We start from the raw sequence: 21,275 nt of genomic DNA on the forward strand, positions 1-21,275 counted from the left end.
ATCAGTATAATAACACCCAGCACTATATAATGACACAGTAGTGACACTGGCTCATGGTTATAGCCAGAGGAGGGCTGGTTATAGGATCAGTGGTATCTGCATCAGTATAATAACACCCAGCGCTATATAATGACACAGTAGTGACACTGGCTCATGGGTATAGCCAGACAAGGGCTGGTTATAGGATTAGTGGTATCTGCATCAGTATAATAACACCCAGCACTATATAATGACACAGTAGTGACACTGGCACATGGGTATAGTCAGAGGAGGGCTCGTTATAGGATCAGTGGTATCTGCATCAGTATAATAACACCAAGCACTATATAATGACACAGTAGTGACACTGGCTCATGGGTATAGCAAGACAAGGGCTGGTTATAGGATCAGTGGTTTCCGCATCAGTATAATAACACCAAGCACTATATAATGACACAGTAGTGACACTGGCACATGGGTATAGCAAGACAAGGGCTGGTTATAGGATCAGTGGTTTCTGCATCAGTATAATAACACCAAGCACTATATAATGACACAGTAGTGACACTGGCTCATGGTTATAGCCAGAGGAGGGCTGGTTATAGGATCAGTGGTATCTGCATCAGTATAATAACACCAAGCACTATATAATGACACAGTAGTGACACTGGCTCATGGTTATAGCCAGAGGAGGGCTGGTTATAGGATCAGTGGTATCTGCATCAGTATAATAACACCAAGCACTATATAATGACACAGTAGTGACACTGGCACATGGGTATAGCCAGAGGAGGGCTCGTTATAGGATCAGTGGTATCTGCATCAGTATAATAACACCAAGCACTATATAATGACACAGTAGTGACACTGGCTCATGGGTATAGCCAGACAAGGGCTGGTTATAGGATCAATGGTATCTGCATCAGTATAATAACACCCAGCGCTATATAATGACACAGTAGTGACACTGGCACATGGGTATAGCCAGAGGAGGGCTGGTTATAGTATCAGTGGTATCTGCATCAGTATAATAACACCCAGCACTATATAATGACACAGTAGTGACACTGGCACATGGGTATAGCCAGAGGAGGGCTGGTTATAGGATCAGTGGTATCTGCATCAGTATAATAACACCCAGCGCTATATAATGACACAGTAGTGACACTGGCACATGGGTATAGCCAGAGGAGGGCTGGTTATAGGATCAGTGGTATCTGCATCAGTATAATAACACCCAGCACTATATAATGACACAGTAGTGACACTGGCTCATGGGTATAGCCAGAGGAGGGCTGGTTATAGGATCAGTGGTATCTGCATCAGTATAATAACACCCAGCACTATATAATGACACAGTAGTGACACTGGCACATGGGTATAGCCAGAGGAGGGCTGGTTATAGGATTAGTGGTATCTGCATCAGTATAATAACACCAAGCACTATACAAAGACACAATAGTGACACTGGCACATGGGTATAGCCAGAGGAGGGCTGGTTATAGGATCAGTGGTATCTGCATCAGTATAATAACACCCAGCACTATATAATGACACAGTAGTGACACTGGCTCATGGGTATAGCCAGAGGAGGGCTGGTTATAGGATCAGTGGTATCTGCATCAGTATAATAACACCCAGCGCTATATAATGACACAGTAGTGACACTGGCTCATGGGTATAGCCAGAGGAGGGCTGGTTATAGGATCAGTGGTATCTGCATCAGTATAATAACACCAAGCACTATATAATGACACAGTAGTGACACTGTCACATGGGTATAGCAAGACAAGGGCTGGTTATAGAATCAGTGGTATCTGCATCAGTATAATAACACCAAGCACTATATAATGACACAGTAGTGACACTGGCACATGGATATAGCCAGAGGAGGGCTGGTTATAGGATCAGTGGTATCTGCATCAGTATAATAACACCCAGCGCTATATAATGACACAGTAGTGACACTGGCACATGGGTATAGCCAGAGGAGGGCTGGTTATAGAATCAGTGGTATCTGCATCAGTATAATAACACCAAGCACTATATAATGACACAGTAGTGACACTGGCACATGGATATAGCCAGAGGAGGGCTGGTTATAGGATCAGTGGTATCTGCATCAGTATAATAACACCCAGCGCTATATAATGACACAGTAGTGACACTGGCACATGGGTATAGCCAGAGGAGGGCTGGTTATAGAATCAGTGGTATCTGCATCAGTATAATAACACCCAGCACTATATAATGACACAGTAGTGACACTGGCACATGGGTATAGCTAGAGGAGGGCTGGTTATAGAATCAGTGGTATCTGCATCAGTATAATAACACCCAGCACTATATAATGACACAGTAGTGACACTGGCACATGGGTATAGCTAGAGGAGGGCTGGTTATAGAATCAGTGGTATCTGCATCAGTATAATAACACCCAGCACTATATAATAATGTTTTTCATTTCAAATGTACCTTGGTGTCCTTCACTAAGCTCTGTACTTTGGAAAATGTCCGCCACAGCCTTTGTCTGTGCCTATCCCTGATTTAGACCTTAGCGCTGCGGAATCTGTTAAAGGTACAGACAACCACAATTTGTCCTTCATGATTCAGACACAGCATGCAGTTTTAAACAACTTTCTAATTTATTTCCATGATCAAATTGTCTTTGTTTTCTTGGAATCTTTTACGATAAACAGGGAAGTAAGCTCAGGAGCATGCATGTGTCCTTACCTTAGCACTATATGGCAGCAGTTTTACAACAATGCTATCCATTTTCAAGAGCACTGTTTCCTGCCATGTAATGCTCCACATGCCTACCTAAGGGTCTCTTCAAAAAAGAATAACATGGGAACAAAGCAAATGTAACAATATAAATAAATTGGAAACTTGTTTTTAAAACTGAATGTTCGGTTTGAATTACAAAAGAAAATGTTTGGGTTTCATTTTCCTTTAATTCAATTATTAAAGGGACAGTCTAGTCAAAATTAAACTTTCATGATTCAGATAGGGCATGCAATTTTAAACAACTTTCCATTTCACTTTTATCATCAAATTTGCTTTGTTCTCATATGCTAATTTCTAAGCCCTTGAAGGCCGCCCCTTATTTCAATGCATTTGGCAGTTTTTCTCAGCTAGAGGGCGTTAGTTCATGTGTACCATATAGATAACATTGTGCTCACGCCCATGGAGTTACTTATGAGTCAGCACTGATTGGCTAAGATACAAGTCTGTCAAAAGAACTGAAATAAGGGGGCAGTCTGCAAAGGCTTAAAGTAATCACAGAGGTAAAAAGTGTATTAATATAACAGTGTTAGTTATGCAAAACTGGGGAATGGGTAATAAAGGAATTATCTATCTTTCAAAACAATAAAAATTCTGGTGTAGACTGTCCTATATTACTTTAAAAAAATAGAAATAAATTAGATAAACTTACTGCTGGAATTTTCCAGGCGAATCAAACAATTTAGGAAGTCATCGAACTCTATCTGATAACTATCATCGGCATATCTCAGGACCACAAGTTGCAATACAATGTTATTAAGTTGAAAACCTGCAATAAAGAATAACATTACTAAATAGTACAAAAGGCAGTGTTGCATACATTTACGTTACACTTAACAAACAGTTTTAATGAAATTTTATTGCGGGTATAAATTTCTTCCTGGTACAAGACTAGTATATTAGTTCAAATTTACATCTGTTCCCGTTACAAACAAATTTTGATTTTTTTTTTATAAATGCTTACTATATATAATCAATTAACATTAATGTTAAAGGGACACTGAACCCAATTTTTTTTCTTTTGTGATTCAGATAGAGCATGCAATTTTAAGAAACTTTCTAATTTACACCTATTATCAATTTTTCTTCGTTCACTTGGTATCTTTATTTGAAAAAGAAGGCATCTAAGCTTCTTTTTTGGTTCAGTACTCTGGACAGCACTTTGTTATTGGTGGATGAATTTATTCACCAATCAGCAAGAATAACTCAGGTTATTCACCAAAAATGGGCCGGCATCTAAACTTACATTCTTGCATTTCAAATAAAGAAAGATACCAAGAGAATGAAGAACATTTGATAACAGAAGTAAATTAGAAAGTTGCTTAAAATTGCATGCTCTATCTGAATCACGAAAGAAAAAATTTGGGTTCAGTGTCCCTTTAAGATCTGCATACACATTGTTTTAAAGCATCTAAAGCTGAAATATTTCTAGGAAAATTTGTTTTGTTTTCTGCACTCCCTTGAAAAGTCTCTTGAATATTGTTTATCTCAACTCCTTTGCTTTGACCTATTAGGGACAGTTTATATATATATATATATATATATATATATATATATATATATATATATATATATATATATAGATATATATATATATATAGTTCCTGCACTGATCAATGGTGAAGTATGTTGCAGGGTCATTCTTCAGGTATGCTGCTGGGTCCAATCCAACCAGTGTGATTATAATGGCAAAACAATATTATTTCTTAATACAAATAATCAAATATTTTATGGAGAGTTTTATGTCCCGTTATTAGGGAAACCTATCACCTGTTGCCCATATTTTTGTAAACAACAATTTGTATTTTCTCGTAATATATTCTCTCATAATACATTCTATAACCATTTCAAGTTTCATGCTCTTATAGATGTATTTTCCTACAATGGTCACTCCTTTAGTATTTTATACCAACTGGTTTGCAGCCTTTAACTGTTCCCTTTAGTTTTTACTTATCACACTCCCTCCCACACACAATGCCAATCGCAGATTCTTCAACATATGGCGAAGAAAATCTTCTTTTGAGACGTGCTTGTCTCTAGTAGCTTTTTTTTTTTTAGACCTTTTTAATTATTTATTTTTGTAATGTTTTTCTTATATGCTGTCATTCAATGAAACAGGGCAGAAACTAGAATTAAAGGGACATTAAACCCAAAAAATGTTTATTTCATGATTCATACAGAGAACACAATTTTAAACAACATTCCAATTTACTTCTATTATCTAATTTGCTTCATTCTTTAGATATCCTTTGCTGAAGAAATAACACAATGCACATGGGTGAGCCAATCACACGATGCATCTATGTGCAGCCACCAATCAGCAACTACTAAGCCTATCTAGATATGCTTTTCAGCAAAGGATATCAAGAGAATAAAGCAACATAGATAATAGAAGTAAATTACAAAATTGTTTAAAATTGCATGCTCTTTCTAAAGCATGAAAGAAAAAGTTTGGGTTTAATGTCCCTTTAATTAATTAAAAAGTGTTTGTTGCAGACTCAAAAACAGTGATTCAAAGTTGAAATACCCCTTGCCTATAGATAATATTTTAGAATAATTAAAATAGTTTTTCATACACTCTGGTTTCAGCCCTGGTCTATTCACATTTCATTTGTGCTACGGTTTAGACAGGTTATGATAGGTAGCCATCACTGGGAACAGTGTTTAATGGTATTTCCTTTAACAGAGGAGTTAATTGTAAACCTGGGAAGTCTGTTTTTCTGGTTGTTCTACATGCAATTGGTTTACCACATTATAAATGCTTGTAAGTAAAAGAAAATGGTGATGAGTATACGGATTGTGTGCTTCTGGAAAAAGGAACCCTTCAGGGTAATATGGTGGTAAACACTTGATATATACCGTTATGGGGCGCGATCCGTTATGCAGCATAGTTTGCGGCGCAAGCGAGGGAACCCCCGCCGCCCGCAGTTTCAGCTCGCAACTCGAGCTATCCTATATACGGCGCCGGAATTTGCTAAAGTGCCGTAAGTCTGACAAACCAGCGATGTCCAGAAATCTGCGTAAGTACAAATTTCTGGAGTCGCCAGTGACTTACGGCACTTTAGAAACTGCCGGCGCCTACAAAACCTGACTAAAGTATTAAATCACCCGTACTGTCTAACACGCCTCCCTAACATAGCCCGACATGTCTAACCCTCTAACCGCTATCCCCCCTCACTATCCTAACAATAAAAAAGTTATTAACCCCTAAACCGCCGCTCCCGGACCCCGCCGCACCTAATAAAGTTATTAACCCCTAAACCGCCGCTCCCGGACCCCGCCGCCAGCTATATTAAATCTATAACCCCCTAATGCGAGCCCCTTACACCGCCGCCATCTACCTTACCTACCCCCTAAAGTGAGCCCCTACCCCGCCGCCATCTACCTTACCTACCCCCTAAAGTGAGCCCCTACCCCGCCGCCATCTATTTTAAAATTATTAACCCCTAATTTAATCCCCCTACCCCGCCGCCACCTATATTAAATTATTTAACCCCTAATCTAATCCCCCTACCCCGCCGCCACCTATATTAAATTAATTAACCCCTAATCTAATCCCCCTACACCGCCGCCAGCTATATTAAATTATTTAACCCCTAAAATACTAAACTATCCCTACCACTAAACCTAAGTCTAACCCTACAAATAGCCCTGAAAAGGGCTTTTTGCGTGGCATTACCCCAAAGTAAACTGCTCTATTGCCAGCCCTTAAAAGGGCTTTTTGCGGGGCATGCCCCAAAGAAAACTGCTCTTTTACCAGCCCTTAAAAGGGCTTTTGGCGGGGCTTTGTCACAAAGTAAACTGCTCTTTTGCATCTAATCTAAATCCCCCTACACCGCCGCCACCTATAATAAACACATTAACCCCTAATCTAATCCCCCTACACCGCCGCCACCTATATTAAAAACATTAACCCCTAATCTAATCCCCCTACACCGCCGCCAGCTATATTAACTATATTAACCCTAATTATATTAGGGTTAATATAGTTAATATCGTTATTATATTATATATATTAACTATATTAACCCTAATTATATTAGGGTTAATATAGTTAATATCGTTATTATATTATATATATATTAAGTATAATAACCCTATCTAACTCTAACATCCCTAACTAAACTCTTATTAAAATAAATCTAATATTAATATTATTAATTGAAATATTCCTATTTAAATCTAAATACCTATAAAATAAACCCCAAGATAACTACAATGTAATTAATAATTACATTTCAGCTATTTTAGGGTTTATATTTATTTTACAGGTAACTTGGTATTTATTTTAACTAGGTACAATAGCTATTAAATAGTTAATAACTATTTAATAGCTACCTAGCTAAAATAATTACCAATTTACCTGTAAAATAAATCCTAACCTAAGTTACAAATACACCTACACTATCAATAAATTAAATAAACTACAAATATCTAAACTAAAATACAATAAAATAATCTAAACTAAATTACAAAAAAAACAAACACTAAATTACAAAAAATAAAAAAAATATTACAAGATTGTTAAGCTAATTACACCTATTCTAAGCCCCCTAATAAAATAATAAAGCCCCCCAAAATAAAAAAATTTCCCTGCCCTATTCTAAATTAAAAAAGTTCAAAGCTCTTTTACCTTACCAGCCCTTAAAAGGGCCTTTTGCGGAGCATGCCCCAAAGAATTCTGCTCTTTTGCCTGTAAAAGAAAAACACAATACCCCCCCCACACTACAACCCACCACCCACATACCCCTATTCTAAACCCACCCAAACCCCCCTTAAAAAAACCTAACACTACCCCCCTGAAGATCTCCCTACCTTGTCTTCACTCAGCCGGGCCGAACTCTTCATCCGATCCGGGCGATGTCCAATGAAGCGGCAGTGAAGTCTTCTTCCATCCCGGCGATGTCTTCAATCAAGCGGCAAAGAAGTCTTCTTCCATCCAGGCGATGTCTTCAAGCAAGCGGCAGAGAGTCTTCTTCCATCCGGCGATGTCTTCAAGCAAAGCGGCATCTTCAATCTTCTTTCTTCGCTCCTCCGCCGCGGAGCATCCATCCGGCACGACGACATCAGCCAATCGGATTGAACTTGAATCTGATTGGCTGATTCAATCAGCCAATCAGATTTTTCTACCTTAATTCCGATTGGCTGATAGAATCCTATCAGCCAATCGGAATTCGACGGACGCCATCTTGGATGACGTCATTTATAGGCACCTCATTCATCGGGAAGTCGTCGTGCCGGATGGATGCTCCGCGGCGGAGGAGCGAAGAAAGAAGATTGAAGATGCTGCTTTGCTTGAAGACATCGCCGGATGGAAGAAGACTCTCTGCCGCTTGCTTGAAGACATCGCCCGGATGGAAGAAGACTTCTTTGCCGCTTGATTGAAGACATCACCGGGATGGAAGAAGACTTCACTGCCGCTTGATTGAAGACATCGCCCGGATCGGATGAAGAGTTCAGCCCGGCTGGGTGAATACAAGGTAGGGAGATCTTCAGGGGGGTAGTGTTAGGTTTTTTAAGGGGGGTTTGGGTGGGTTTAAAATAGGGGTATGTGGATGGTGGGTTGTAGTGCGGGGGGGGTATTGTATATTTATTTCAATGCAAAAGAGCTGAATTCTTTGGGGCATGCCCCGCAAAAGGCCCTTTTAAGGGCTGGTAAGGTAAAAGAGCTTTGAACTTTTTTAATTTAGAATAGGGCAGGGAAATTTTTTTATTTTGGGGGGCTTTATTATTTTATTAGGGGGCTTAGAATAGGTGTAATTAGCTTAAAAATCTTGTAATTTTTTTTATTTTTTGTAATTTAGTGTTTGGTTTTATTTGTAATTTAGTTTAGTCTATTTAATTGTATTTTAGTTTAGATATTTGTAGTTTATTTAATTTATTGATAGTGTAGGTGTATTTGTAACTTAGGTTAGGATTTATTTTACAGGCAAATTGGTAATTATTTTAACTAGGTAGCTATTAAATAGTTATTAACTATTTAATAGCTATTGTACCTAGTTAAAATAAATACCAAGTTACCTGTAAAATAAATATAATCCCAAAAATAGCTACAATGTAATTATTAATTACATTGTAGCTATCTTAGGGTTTATTTTATAGGTAAGTATTTAGATTTAAATAGGAATATTTTAATTAATAATATTAATATTAGATTTATTTTAATAAGAGTTTAGTTAGGGATGTTAGAGTTAGATAGGGTTATTATACTTAATATATATATAATATAATAATGATATTAACTATATTAACCCTAATATAATTAGGGTTAATATAGTTAATATATATAATAACTATATTAACCCTAATATAATTAGGGTTAATATAGTTAATACAGCTGGCGGCGGTGTAGGGGGATTAGATTAGGGGTTAATGTGTTTAATATAGGTGGCGGCGGTGTAGGGGGATTTAGATTAGATGCAAAAGAGCAGTTTACTTTCTGACAAAGCCCCGACAAAAGCCCTTTTAAGGGCTGGTAAAAGAGCAGTTTACTTTGGGGCATGCCCCGCAAAAAGCCCTTTTAAGGGCTGGCAATAGAGCAGTTTACTTTGGGGTAATGCCACGCAAAAACATAATTTATGCTTACCTGATAAATTCCTTTCTTCTGTAGTGTGATCAGTCCACGGGTCATCATTACTTCTGGGATATTACTCCTCCCCAACAGGAAGTGCAAGAGGATTCACCCAGCAGAGCTGCATATAGCTCCTCCCCTCTATGTCACTCCCAGTCATTCGACCAAGGACCAACGAGAAAGGAAAAGCCAAGGGTGAAGTGGTGACTGGAGTATAAATTAAAAAATATTTACCTGCCTTAAAAACAGGGCGGGCCGTGGACTGATCACACTACAGAAGAAAGGAATTTATCAGGTAAGCATAAATTATGTTTTCTTCTGTTAAGTGTGATCAGTCCACGGGTCATCATTACTTCTGGGATACCAATACCAAAGCAAAAGTACAAGGATGACGGGAGGGATAGGCAGGCTCTTTATACAGAAGGAACCACTGCCTGAAGAACCTTTCTCCCAAAAATAGCCTCCGATGAAGCAAAAGTGTCAAATTTGTAAAATTTGGAAAAAGTATGAAGCGAAGACCAAGTTGCAGCCTTGCAAATCTGTTCAACAGAGGCCTCATTCTTGAAGGCCCAAGTGGAAGCCACAGCTCTAGTAGAATGAGCTGTAATTCTTTCAGGAGGCTGCTGTCCAGCAGTCTCATAAGCTAAACGAATTATGCTACGAAGCCAAAAAGAAAGAGAGGTAGCGGAAGCTTTTTGACCTCTCCTCTGCCCAGAGTAAATGACAAACAGAGAAGACGTTTGTCGAAATTCCTTAGTTGCCTGTAAGTAAAATTTTAGAGCACGGACTACATCCAGGTTGTGCAGTAGACGTTCCTTCTTTGAAGAAGGATTTGGGCATAAAGAAGGAACAACAATCTCTTGATTGATATTCCTGTTAGTAACTACCTTAGGTAAGAACCCAGGTTTAGTACGCAGGACTACCTTATCCGAATGAAAAATCAAATAAGGAGAATCACAATGTAAGGCTGATAATTCAGAGACTCTTCGAGCCGAGGAAATAGCCATTAAAAATAGAACTTTCCAAGATAACAACTTTATATCAATGGAATGAAGGGGTTCAAACGGAACGCCCTGTAAAACATTAAGAACAAGGTTTAAACTCCATGATGGAGCAACAGTTTTAAACACAGGCTTAATTCTGGCCAAAGCCTGACAAAAAGCCTGGACGTCAGGAACTTCTGACAGACGTTTGTGTAACAGAATGGACAGAGCTGAGATCTGTCCCTTTAATGAACTAGCAGATAAACCCTTTTCTAAACCTTCTTGTAGAAAAGACAATATCCTAGGAATCCTAACCTTACTCCAAGAGTAACCTTTGGATTCACACCAATATAGGTATTTACGCCATATCTTATGGTAAATCTTTCTGGTAACAGGTTTCCTAGCCTGTATTAAGGTATCAATAACTGACTCAGAAAATCCACGTCTTGATAAAATCAAGCGTTCAATTTCCAAACAGTCAGCTTCAGAGAAGTTAGATTTTGATGTTTGAAGGGACCCTTTATCAGAAGGTCCTGTTTCAGAGGTAGAGACCAAGGTGGACAGGATGACATGTCCACCAGGTCTGCATACCAAGTCCTGCGTGGCCACGCAGGTGCTATTAGAATCACTGATGCTCTCTCTTGTTTGATTCTGGCAATCAATCGAGGAAGCAACGGGAAGGGTGGAAACACGTAAGCCATCCTGAAGTCCCAAGGTGCTGTCAGAGCATCTATCAGGACTGCTCCTGGATCCCTGGATCTGGACCCGTAACGAGGAAGCTTGGCGTTCTGTCGAGACGCCATGAGATCTATCTCTGGTTTGCCCCAACGTCGAAGTATTTGGGCAAAGACCTCCGGATGAAGTTCCCACTCCCCCGGATGAAAAGTCTGACGACTTAAGAAATCCGCCTCCCAGTTCTCCACTCCCGGGATGTGGATTGCTGACAGGTGGCAAGAGTGAGACTCTGCCCAGCAAATTATCTTTGATACTTCCATCATAGCTAGGGAGCTTCTTGTCCCTCCCTGATGGTTGATGTAAGCTACAGTCGTGATGTTGTCCGACTGAAACCTGATGAACCCCCGAGTTGTCAACTGGGGCCAAGCCAGGAGGGCATTGAGAACTGCTCTCAATTCCAGAATGTTTATTGGCAGGAGACTCTCCTCCTGACTCCATTGTCCCTGAGCCTTCAGAGAATTCCCGACGGCACCCCAACCTAGAAGGCTGGCGTCTGTTGTTACAATTGTCCAGTCTGGTCTGCTGAATGGCATCCCCCTGGACAGATGTGGCCGAGAAGCCACCATAGAAGAGAATTTCTGGTCTCTTGATCCAGATTCAGAGAAGGGGATAAATCTGAGTAATCCCCATTCCACTGACTTAGCATGCACAGTTGCAGTGGTCTGTGTTGAATGGAATGAAGGGTGCGGCAAGCACTTTGAAGTCTTGTTAGCCTGTCCTCTGTCAGGTAAATCTTCATTTCTACAGAATCTATAAGAGTCCCCAGGAAGGGAACTCTTGTGAGTGGAACGAGTGAACTTTTCTTTTCGTTCACCTTCCATCCATGTGACCTTAGAAATGCCAGCACTAACTCTGTATGAGACTTGGCAGTTTGAAAGCTTGAAGCTTGTATCAGAATGTCGTCTAGGTATGGAGCTACCGAGATTCCCCGCGGTCTTAGTACCGCCAGAAGAGCACCCAGAACCTTTGTGAAGATTCTTGGAGCTGTAGCCAATCCGAATGGAAGAGCCACAAACTGGTAATGCCTGTCTAGGAAGGCAAACCTTAGGTACCGATAATGATCTTTGTGAATCGGTATGTGAAGGTAAGCATCTTTTAAATCTACAGTGGTCATGTATTGACCCTCTTGGATCATAGGTAAAATTGTCCGAATAGTCTCCATCTTGAACGATGGAACTCTTAGGAATTTGTTTAGGATCTTTAAGTCCAGGATTGGTCTGAAAGTTCCCTCTTTTTTGGGAACCACAAACAGATTTAAGTAAAACCCCTGTCCCTGTTCCGATCGTGGAACTGGATGGATTACTCCCATTAACAAGAGCTCTTGTACGCAGCGTAGAAACGCCTCTTTCTTTGTCTGGATTGTTGACAATCTTGACAGATGAAATCTCTCTCTTGGAGGAGAGTATTTGAAGTCCAGAAGGTATCCCTGAGATATTATCTCTAGCGCCCAGGGATCCTGAACATCTCTTGCCCAAGCCTGGGCGAAGAGAGAAAGTCTGCCCCCCACTAGATCCGATCCCGGATCGGGGGCCCTCAATTCATGCTGTTTTAGGGGCAGCAGCAGGTTTCCTAGTCTGCTTGCCCTTGTTCCAGGACTGGTTAGGTTTCCAGCCTTGTCTGTAGCGAGCAACAGCTCCTTCCTGTTTTGGTGCAGAGGAAGTTGATGCTGCTCCTGCTTTGAAATTACGAAAGGAACGAAAATTAGACTGTCTAGTCTTGGCTTTGGCTTTGTCCTGAGGCAGGGCATGGCCTTTACCTCCAGTAATGTCAGCGATAATCTCTTTCAACCCGGGCCCGAATAAGGTCTGCCCTTTGAAAGGTATATTAAGCAATTTAGACTTAGAAGTAACATCAGCTGACCAGGATTTTAGCCACAGCGCCCTGCGGGCCTGAATGGCGAATCCTGAATTCTTCGCCGTAAGTTTAGTAAGATGTACTACGGCCTCCGAAATGAATGAATTAGCTAGTTTAAGGACTCTAAGCCTGTCCGTAATGTCGTCCAGAGTAGCTGAACCAATGTTCTCTTCCAGAGACTCAATCCAGAATGCCGCTGCAGCCGTGATCGGCGCAATGCATGCAAGGGGTTGCAATATAAAACCTTGTTGAACAAACATTTTCTTAAGGTAACCCTCTAACTTTTTATCCATTGGATCTGAAAAAGCACAGCTATCCTCCACCGGGATAGTGGTACGCTTAGCTAAGGTAGAAACTGCTCCCTCCACCTTAGGGACCGTTTGCCATAAGTCCCTTGTGGTGGCGTCTATTGGAAACATTTTTCTAAATATCGGAGGGGGTGAGAACGGCACACCGGGTCTATCCCACTCCTTAGTAACAATTTCAGTAAGTCTCTTAGGTATAGGAAAAACCTCAGTACTCGTCGGTACCGCAAAATATTTATCCAACCTACACATTTTCTCTGGTATTGCAACTCTGTTACAATCATTCAGAGCCGCTAACACCTCCCCTTGTAATACACGGAGGTTTTCCAGTTTAAATTTAAAATTTTAAATATCTGAATCCAGTCTGTTTGGATCAGAACCGTCACCCACAGAATGAAGTTCTCCGTCCTCATGTTCTGCCACCTGTGACGCAGTGTCTGACATGGCCCTAATATTATCAGCGCACTCTGTTCTCACCCCAGAGTGATCACGCTTACCTCTTAGTTCTGGTAATTTAGCCAAAACCTCAGTCATAACAGTAGCCATATCCTGTAATGTGATTTGTAATGGCCGCCCAGATGTACTCGGCGCTACAATATCACGCACCTCCCTCTGAGCGGGAGATGTAGGTACTGACACGTGAGGCGAGTTAGTCGGCATAACTCTCCCCTCGTTGTTTGGTGAAATTTGTTCAATTTGTACAGATTGACTTTTATTTAAAGTAGCATCAATACAGTTAGTACATAAATTTCTATTGGGCTCCACTTTGGCATTGCAACAAATGACACAGGTATCATCCTCTGAATCAGACATGTTTAACACACTAGCAAATAAACTTGCAACTAGGAAATACAATTCAATTAGAATAATATTAAAACGTACTGTGCCTTTAAGAAGCACAGAAGATCTATGACAGTTGAAAATTAATAAATTGAAACAGTTATAGCCTCAATCCTTGTAAACAACACAACTTTAGCAAAGGTTTAATCCCATTAGCAAAGATAACAAATTCTGAAAGCAGGAAACAAATTACAGAATAAACGTTTTTTATCTCAGTCAAACTATAATTCTCACAGCTCTGCTGAGAGAAATTACCTCCCTCAAAATAAGTTTTGAAGACCCCTGAGCTCTGTAGAGATGAACCGGATCATGCAGGGAATACAATGAGTTGCTGACTGAAATATTTGATGCATAGAAAAAGCGCCAAAAAACGGCCCCTCCCCCTCACACACAGCAGTGAGGGAGAACAGAAACTGTCAGAAAAACAGATTAAGCAACTGCCAAGTGGAAAAATAGTGCCCAAACATTTATTCACACAGTACCTCAGCAAATGAAAATGATTTTACATTCCAGCAAAAACGTTAAACATAATCTCTAGTTATTAAACAGCTTTATGTATTTCTTACAGTGTAATTCTAGTGAAGTACCATTCCCCAGAATACTGAAGTGTAAAGTATACATACATGACATTATATCGGTATGGCAGGATTTTCTCATCAATTCCATTGTCAGAAAATAAAAACTGCTACATACCTCTATGCAGATTCATCTGCCCGCTGTCCCCTGATCTGAAGTTTACCTCACTCCTCAGATGGCCGAGAACAGCAATATGATCTTAACTACTCCGGCTAAAATCATAGCAAAACTCTGGTAGATTCTTCTTCAAACTCTGCCAGAGAGGTAATAACACACTCCGGTGCTATTTTAAAATAACAAACTTTTGATTGAAGGTATAAAACTAAGTATAATCACCATAGTCCTCTCACACATCCTATCTAGTCGTTGGGTGCAAGAGAATGACTGGGAGTGACGTAGAGGGGAGGAGCTATATGCAGCTCTGCTGGGTGAATCCTCTTGCACTTCCTGTTGGGGAGGAGTAATATCCCAGAAGTAATGATGACCCGTGGACTGATCACACTTAACAGAAGAAAAGCCCTTTTCAGGGCCATTTGTAGGGTTAGACTTAGGTTTAGTGGTAGGGATGGTTTAGTATTTTAGGGGTTAAATAATTTAATATAGCTGGCGGTGGGGTAGGGGGATTAGATTAGGGGTTAATTAATTTAATATAGGTGGCGGCGGGGTAGAGGGATTAGATTAGGGGTTAAATAATTTAATATAGGTGGTGGCGGGGTAGGGGGATTAAATTAGGGGTTAATTAATTTAATATAGGTGGCGGCGGGGTAGGGGGATTAAATTAGGGGTTAATAATTTTAAAATAGATGGCAGCGGGGTAGGAGCTCACTTTAGGGGGTAGGTAAGGTAGATGGCGGCGGTGTAAGGGGCTCACTTTAGGGGGTAGTTTAATATACTGTAGTTGGCGACGGTGTAGGGGGATCACATTAGGGGGTAGTTAATGTAGGTGGCGGCGGGGTCCGGGAGCGGCGGTTTAGGGTTTAAATATTTTATTGGGGATTGCGGCGGGGGATCGCGGTTGACAGGTAGATAGACATTGCGCATGCGTTAGGTGTTGAGTTTATTTTGTAGCTAGTTTAGGGAGTTACGGGGCTCCAATAGACAGCGTAAGGCTTACTACGGCTGCATTTTGTGGCGAGGTGAAAATGGAGTAAGATTTCTCCATTTTCGCCACGTAAGTCCTTACGCTGTATATTGGATACCAAACTGCGCTGGTTTGGTATACCTGCCTATGGCCCAAAAAACTACGGGCGACGGCAGAAATATACGAGCGTAACTTCTAGGTTACGCCGTATATAGGATACCAAACCAGCGCAAAATTCAGCGTCGCCGGCATTTGCGGGCAACGCTGCATATCGGATCGGGCCCATGGTTTCAGCTATATGTAGTTCTTGTTGTTTTCCCATTTACCAAATAGGAATGTTTGATGCATGAATCGTGCTATTTAAGAACACTGTGTACATGGTGAAGGAAACAGTCACTATTTACCCAATCTAAGGAGAAGAATTACTTAAAAGGATATTCCAGCCAAAATTGGAATCCACATGGATATCTAGCAGTTTTGAATAGAAACATGTTTGTAACATACATATATGAGCAAAAATGCTTCCAGTAAAAGCTGTAGCTGTTTCAAAAGTGTATTTAAGTATGCACCGTGCACCAGCATTTTAAACAATGCACTTGCTCAGAGAGCCTAAAGTGATTGTACCATCTGGTAATGGCTCAATTTATGAACTGTTCATATGATACAAGCCCCACTGGCGCTCTGAGCAGCTGCAGTATTTAAAATGTTGGCGCACTGGAAATATCTCGCTATGCTTCACATGCACATGCAGAGAAAAATGCTAGCACTAAAACAGTGATAACTTTTATTCGAAGCATTTTTGCCATTGCATGTAAAGTGCAAATATTTTTTTAAGTGCATTTAAATTTTTACTGGAATGTCCCTTTAATTCTAAAAATGAGCCTTTCACCAAAATCAAGTTGTTTAAAATGCATATAGGAGGAAATGCTGGTGTAGTTTCAGACCACCGGAAAGTAGAACAACGTTCATATGGATAAATGATGCTTAAGACAAAAGGGGTTGGAAGATTGCTTTAGGATTTGTGGGAGGTTGGGGATAGCGATAATTGTGGTGGAGCCTGGAGGCTTAGTGGTCTTGGGTTTGCAATTCAGTTGTTCATCCAGATTGAGTTTAAACCCACCCCCCCTTTCACCATTTCAAGACAGGTGAAATGAAAAATGGGTTTGCACTGGACATGACAGGCTCCAAATAATAGTAAATTATTGTTTAACATTGTTTAGAAATTAATAGCAGTTACAGTTGTATGTTACTTATTTGCCGCAAGAGTTTAATCATGCTCAATAATATTATGTCACTGTAAAGGGACATGACACAATTTTTTTCTTTCATGATTTAGGCAGAGCATACAATTTTAAACAATGTTCCAATTTACTTCTATTATTTAATTTGTTTCCCTCTCTTGTAATCCTTTGCTGAAAGATTTATCTAGGAAAGCGCAGGAGCAGCAAAGAACCTAGGTTTTAACTGCTGATTGGTGGCTGCATATATATATACACATAGTCATTGGCTCAATCATGTGTTCAGTTAGAAACCAGTAGTGAATTTTCTGCTCCTTTAACACATGATACAAAGAGAGTGAAACAAATTATATAATAGAAGTAAAACAGAATGTTGTTTAAAATTGTATTCTCTATCTGAATCATTTTTGGGTTTCATGTCCCTTTAAGCAACTCTCACTATGCACTATCTGGCCCAATGTAACAACCTGCTTTGTATGTTTTCAGTTTGTCAGACATCATACGCACCATAACTAATTTGGAGTTTGCACATCCCCAGCTTTGAAGAGGACACTGATGTCTTTACTATATTTTGTTATAATTTGGTTTCTAAAGAGTTCCTATTGCATTGTTGGTTTATTGTATTATCGGTTTATTTCTGAGATGGTTTTAAAACAAACAAAACAAAGTCTGATCCACTAAATATATTCCATATTATATTAAAATTGAATGGGATGCAGATGAGCATGATCTCCCATCGAAATGTCTAACATAGGTCCTTAAAGGGACACTGTACCCAATTTTTTTCTTTTGTAATTCAGAAAGAGCATGCAATTTTAATCAACTTTCTAATTTACTCCTATTATCAATTTTTCTTCGTTCTCTTGCTATCATTATTTGAAAAAGAAGGCATCTAAGCTTTTTTTGGTTTCAGTACTCTGGACAGCACTTTTTTATTGGTGGATGAATTTATCCACCAATCAGCAAGGACAACCCAGGTTGTTAACCAAAATTGGGCCGGCATCTAAACTTACATTCTTGCATTTCAAATAAAGATACCAAGAGAATGAAGAAAATTTGATAATAGGAGTAAATTAGAAAGTTGCTTAAAATTTCATGCTCTATCTGAATCACAAAAGAAATTTTTTGGGTACAGTGTCCCTTTAAGAACTACAAACAATATGGGGTTTAAGGATAATCAAACAAAATAGATGCACATGTATTTAATTAAAGTGAGCCTTGAAGACTATAGTTGGATAAACCCTTTACTGAAATGGGAGAATGTCCTTCCCATTTGCTTCTTCCACTTTTCTAAAAAAAACAACAACATTTCCTTGAACATTTATTCCCAAGGCCTCTGTGCTTACAATTTTAAATTAGAATTGGCAAGACTTGTCCTACTCAAGCCCTCTTTGTTCTCTGTAAATTCATTTTACCTGCAGCTTTCAAAGCAAGTCGAAGCTCATATGAAGACATTGTGCCTGACTTGTCTGTGTCAAATTGAAGGAAGATTCCCTGAAAACGAGCATATTTGAAATCAATTAGCTTAATTGCATTATACATTGTAGAATAGTTTTATTTATATTTAGTCAATTTTAAAGTATGTACTACAAATATCTGTATTTTCAAATGTAATAACATTTGATACCTTTCTAATTAGTATACACTAACTGATGTGGGAATACAAGCACAAAATCAAATTATACTTTACCACAGCTTAAAGTGAAGGTAAAGTTCGTTATATCACATTAGTCATGTATACAGTTCACCCTAAAATAATGGTAATTTCATTCATCATTTTTTGATATTTTTATTATACACTGAGTTTTCGCCGTTTTTAGTTGCCTTATTTCAATTGCAAAATTCAACCCTGTGTTTTTTGTTTTTTTTAGCTTGCAGGTCACGTTTTAACAGTAGCCAATTGAAATACTGGCCGTTAGGCGGCCGTCATATTACGTCATTAGTCTCTTGGATGATTTGTGCATGCGTCCCTGAAATGTTATTTGACTATGAAGACAAGCACGCTCCCGTTGCGCGCATGCTTATAGCAAATCTGTGGTTATTGAATGCATTGCAAATGGTTTTTTTTTTAATAAGACGTAGGGCGCTTTGTTAAAAACTTGGCCAATATCGGTGTCTCAAATCCGGAGTGATAGAATTATAACAAGATTATTGGTGACTGTAGAAGACGCTATGCGCAATTTGTGGAATCCTCGTGAATGCGCTCTAGAGAGAGCTCTATACGTCAGACTGTCACTACTGATGGGAGGAGTCTGTCACGCATGGTAGGGAAATAAAAAAGATGTTTATTAGAAAAATATATAATTGTTTGGGGCAAAGAAGGTAGCGATTAGATTGTTTAAAATTTGACTAATGTATATGTATATAGAGAAAGTGAAAACTTTACCTTCACTTTAAACTAATTAGTAGACTGTGCACACAAATGATCAATCTATTTAAGGTACAGATAAGTGTCTAAATTATCTTGTAATTATAAATATCAACATTTGAGGTAGTTTATTTAACCCCACGGAGGGGTTAAACATATAGCTAAAATCACATTTTGGAGACACAATGCATCAATATTACCCGTGTAGTCAGAAAAAGTAGAAGACCACACTTACCATTTCACCAGGCAGAGAACTATAGAACTGCCACCTTCATTCATGTATCAAATAAATTCAAAGCATTCCAGCCTGTTATAATTAAAACTAGACCTTTGTTCCTTAGAACAGGTTGGAAAGAATTGTATTTTGTTTATCCATGTCATTGTCAATCACAGTCTGTGGCTCAGCAGCACAGCTGATGCAGGACTTCAACTATGTGTTTAATTTATTTGTGAAGTGCTAACTAAATGGGGGCAAGCATTACTGCATTGTACTTTTACTATTCTGTACTTTAGATGCACACAGCTTTTGAATGCAAAGGGGAAATTTGAATCCACATAAAGAGAATGTTTTAGGTGAGGTTGTTGCAATTAGAGTAAATAGGGTTAGAGGAGGCGATATGAGGTTTATTTAGTAATATTGATTTTATTAGAAAGGGGTATTGTAGTGCAAGGCTAGGTTGGTCTACCAGGATACCAGCAGTTGTCCTCGTGGGCCACAGCAGTTGGGGCTGGCCAGCTACAATTTAAGAGGGTGGTGCAGCTGGTGAGGCCATGCAGCTGTATTACCTCTATTCTATTCTACTCTACTCTGATCTATATGTATAAATATTGCAAAGTAATTTCTTGTAAGCTTTATTCCCTAGATCACATACCATTTTAGTTACCCTCCTTTGAATAGTTTCTATTGTCAAGTCAGAGTGTGAGACAGAGCGACACAGTTTTAAGTGCCTTCTCCATGTCACACTATGGACAATCATTTCAGTCATGAATGATACTGGGTTGTAGGGTGCATATAACACAACAATTTGGCATTGTTTTTTTAATGCCAAATTGAAAATCAATATTTGTAAAAGGAATATACCAGTAATTCCCTTAAGAAATGGGGCATGTACATTCTACGAACCTAACGGAAAGAAGGACTGATCTTCACATTTTTCCATGGCTGCTTTTTATTTCCAGTCTGGCTCTGTTATAGATGATATGATTTTGAGGATACTGAGGTTTGTAGTTAATATAATCTGGTTAGGAAGGGGTTAATATGTGGGAGTTCATGGATAATAGTTAATCTGAGTAAATGGATTAGGAGGCTATGGCAGGGAATAACATCAGCTTTTGGGTTACAAAGAGGTCATGCAGCAATGAAGTTGTAATTTGGGGTAATAAGGTTACTGTAGCTATTGGGGGAATCAATAACAGGTTACACCACCTTTAGTAAGGGATTTGTGAAGTTAGGAAAGGATTTATGTAATGAAAGGGATTAAAGTTAGGATTTTACGCAGTGAAGGCAGTGGATGGTACCCTGGTGGTAAGCGATTAATTCTAGATCTAAGATACCAGTAGTTAGGTTTAATATAATAAAGGGGTCTCGAATGAGGCTACAGTTGCAATGGAAAGAGGAGAATATCCTCTGGAATAGTGATAACACTGGTACCTATACAATATACAGTATGCGCCAGTGCAAATTACTTGCAAAGGTTGTTCCTGTATTTCTTCTACAAGATACGACGAGTCCACGGATTTCATCCTTACTTGTGTGTGGGATATTAACCTCCTGCTAACAGCAACAGTGACGTGCGGTGAGGTCAGAGGCAGGTGAGGCACTCGCCATGATACACACAAGAATCTCTCACACACACACACACACACACACACATATATATATATATATATATATATATATATACACACACACACATACATATCACTAAATTACTGGCATCAACAAGTATTTCACACCTGAA

The 21,275-nt window shown here is 39.3% G+C and overlaps 1 protein-coding gene across 1 annotated transcript in view; it reads right to left on the reverse strand.

Annotated features, from left to right (window-relative positions):
• CAPN9 (calpain 9) overlaps positions 1–21,275 on the reverse strand; it is a 329,028-nt gene that overhangs the window by 61,853 nt on the left and 245,900 nt on the right. The window contains exons 17-18 of the mRNA XM_053711177.1: positions 18,362–18,440; positions 3,416–3,532 (exon numbers count right to left, since the gene is read on the reverse strand). Coding sequence (XP_053567152.1) covers positions 3,416–3,532; positions 18,362–18,440 — 196 coding nt within the window. The remainder of the gene's footprint in view (positions 1–3,415; positions 3,533–18,361; positions 18,441–21,275) is intronic.

This window comes from Bombina bombina, chromosome 4 (genome assembly GCF_027579735.1).
Source record: "Bombina bombina isolate aBomBom1 chromosome 4, aBomBom1.pri, whole genome shotgun sequence".
NCBI classification, from domain to species: Eukaryota; Metazoa; Chordata; class Amphibia; order Anura; family Bombinatoridae; genus Bombina; species Bombina bombina.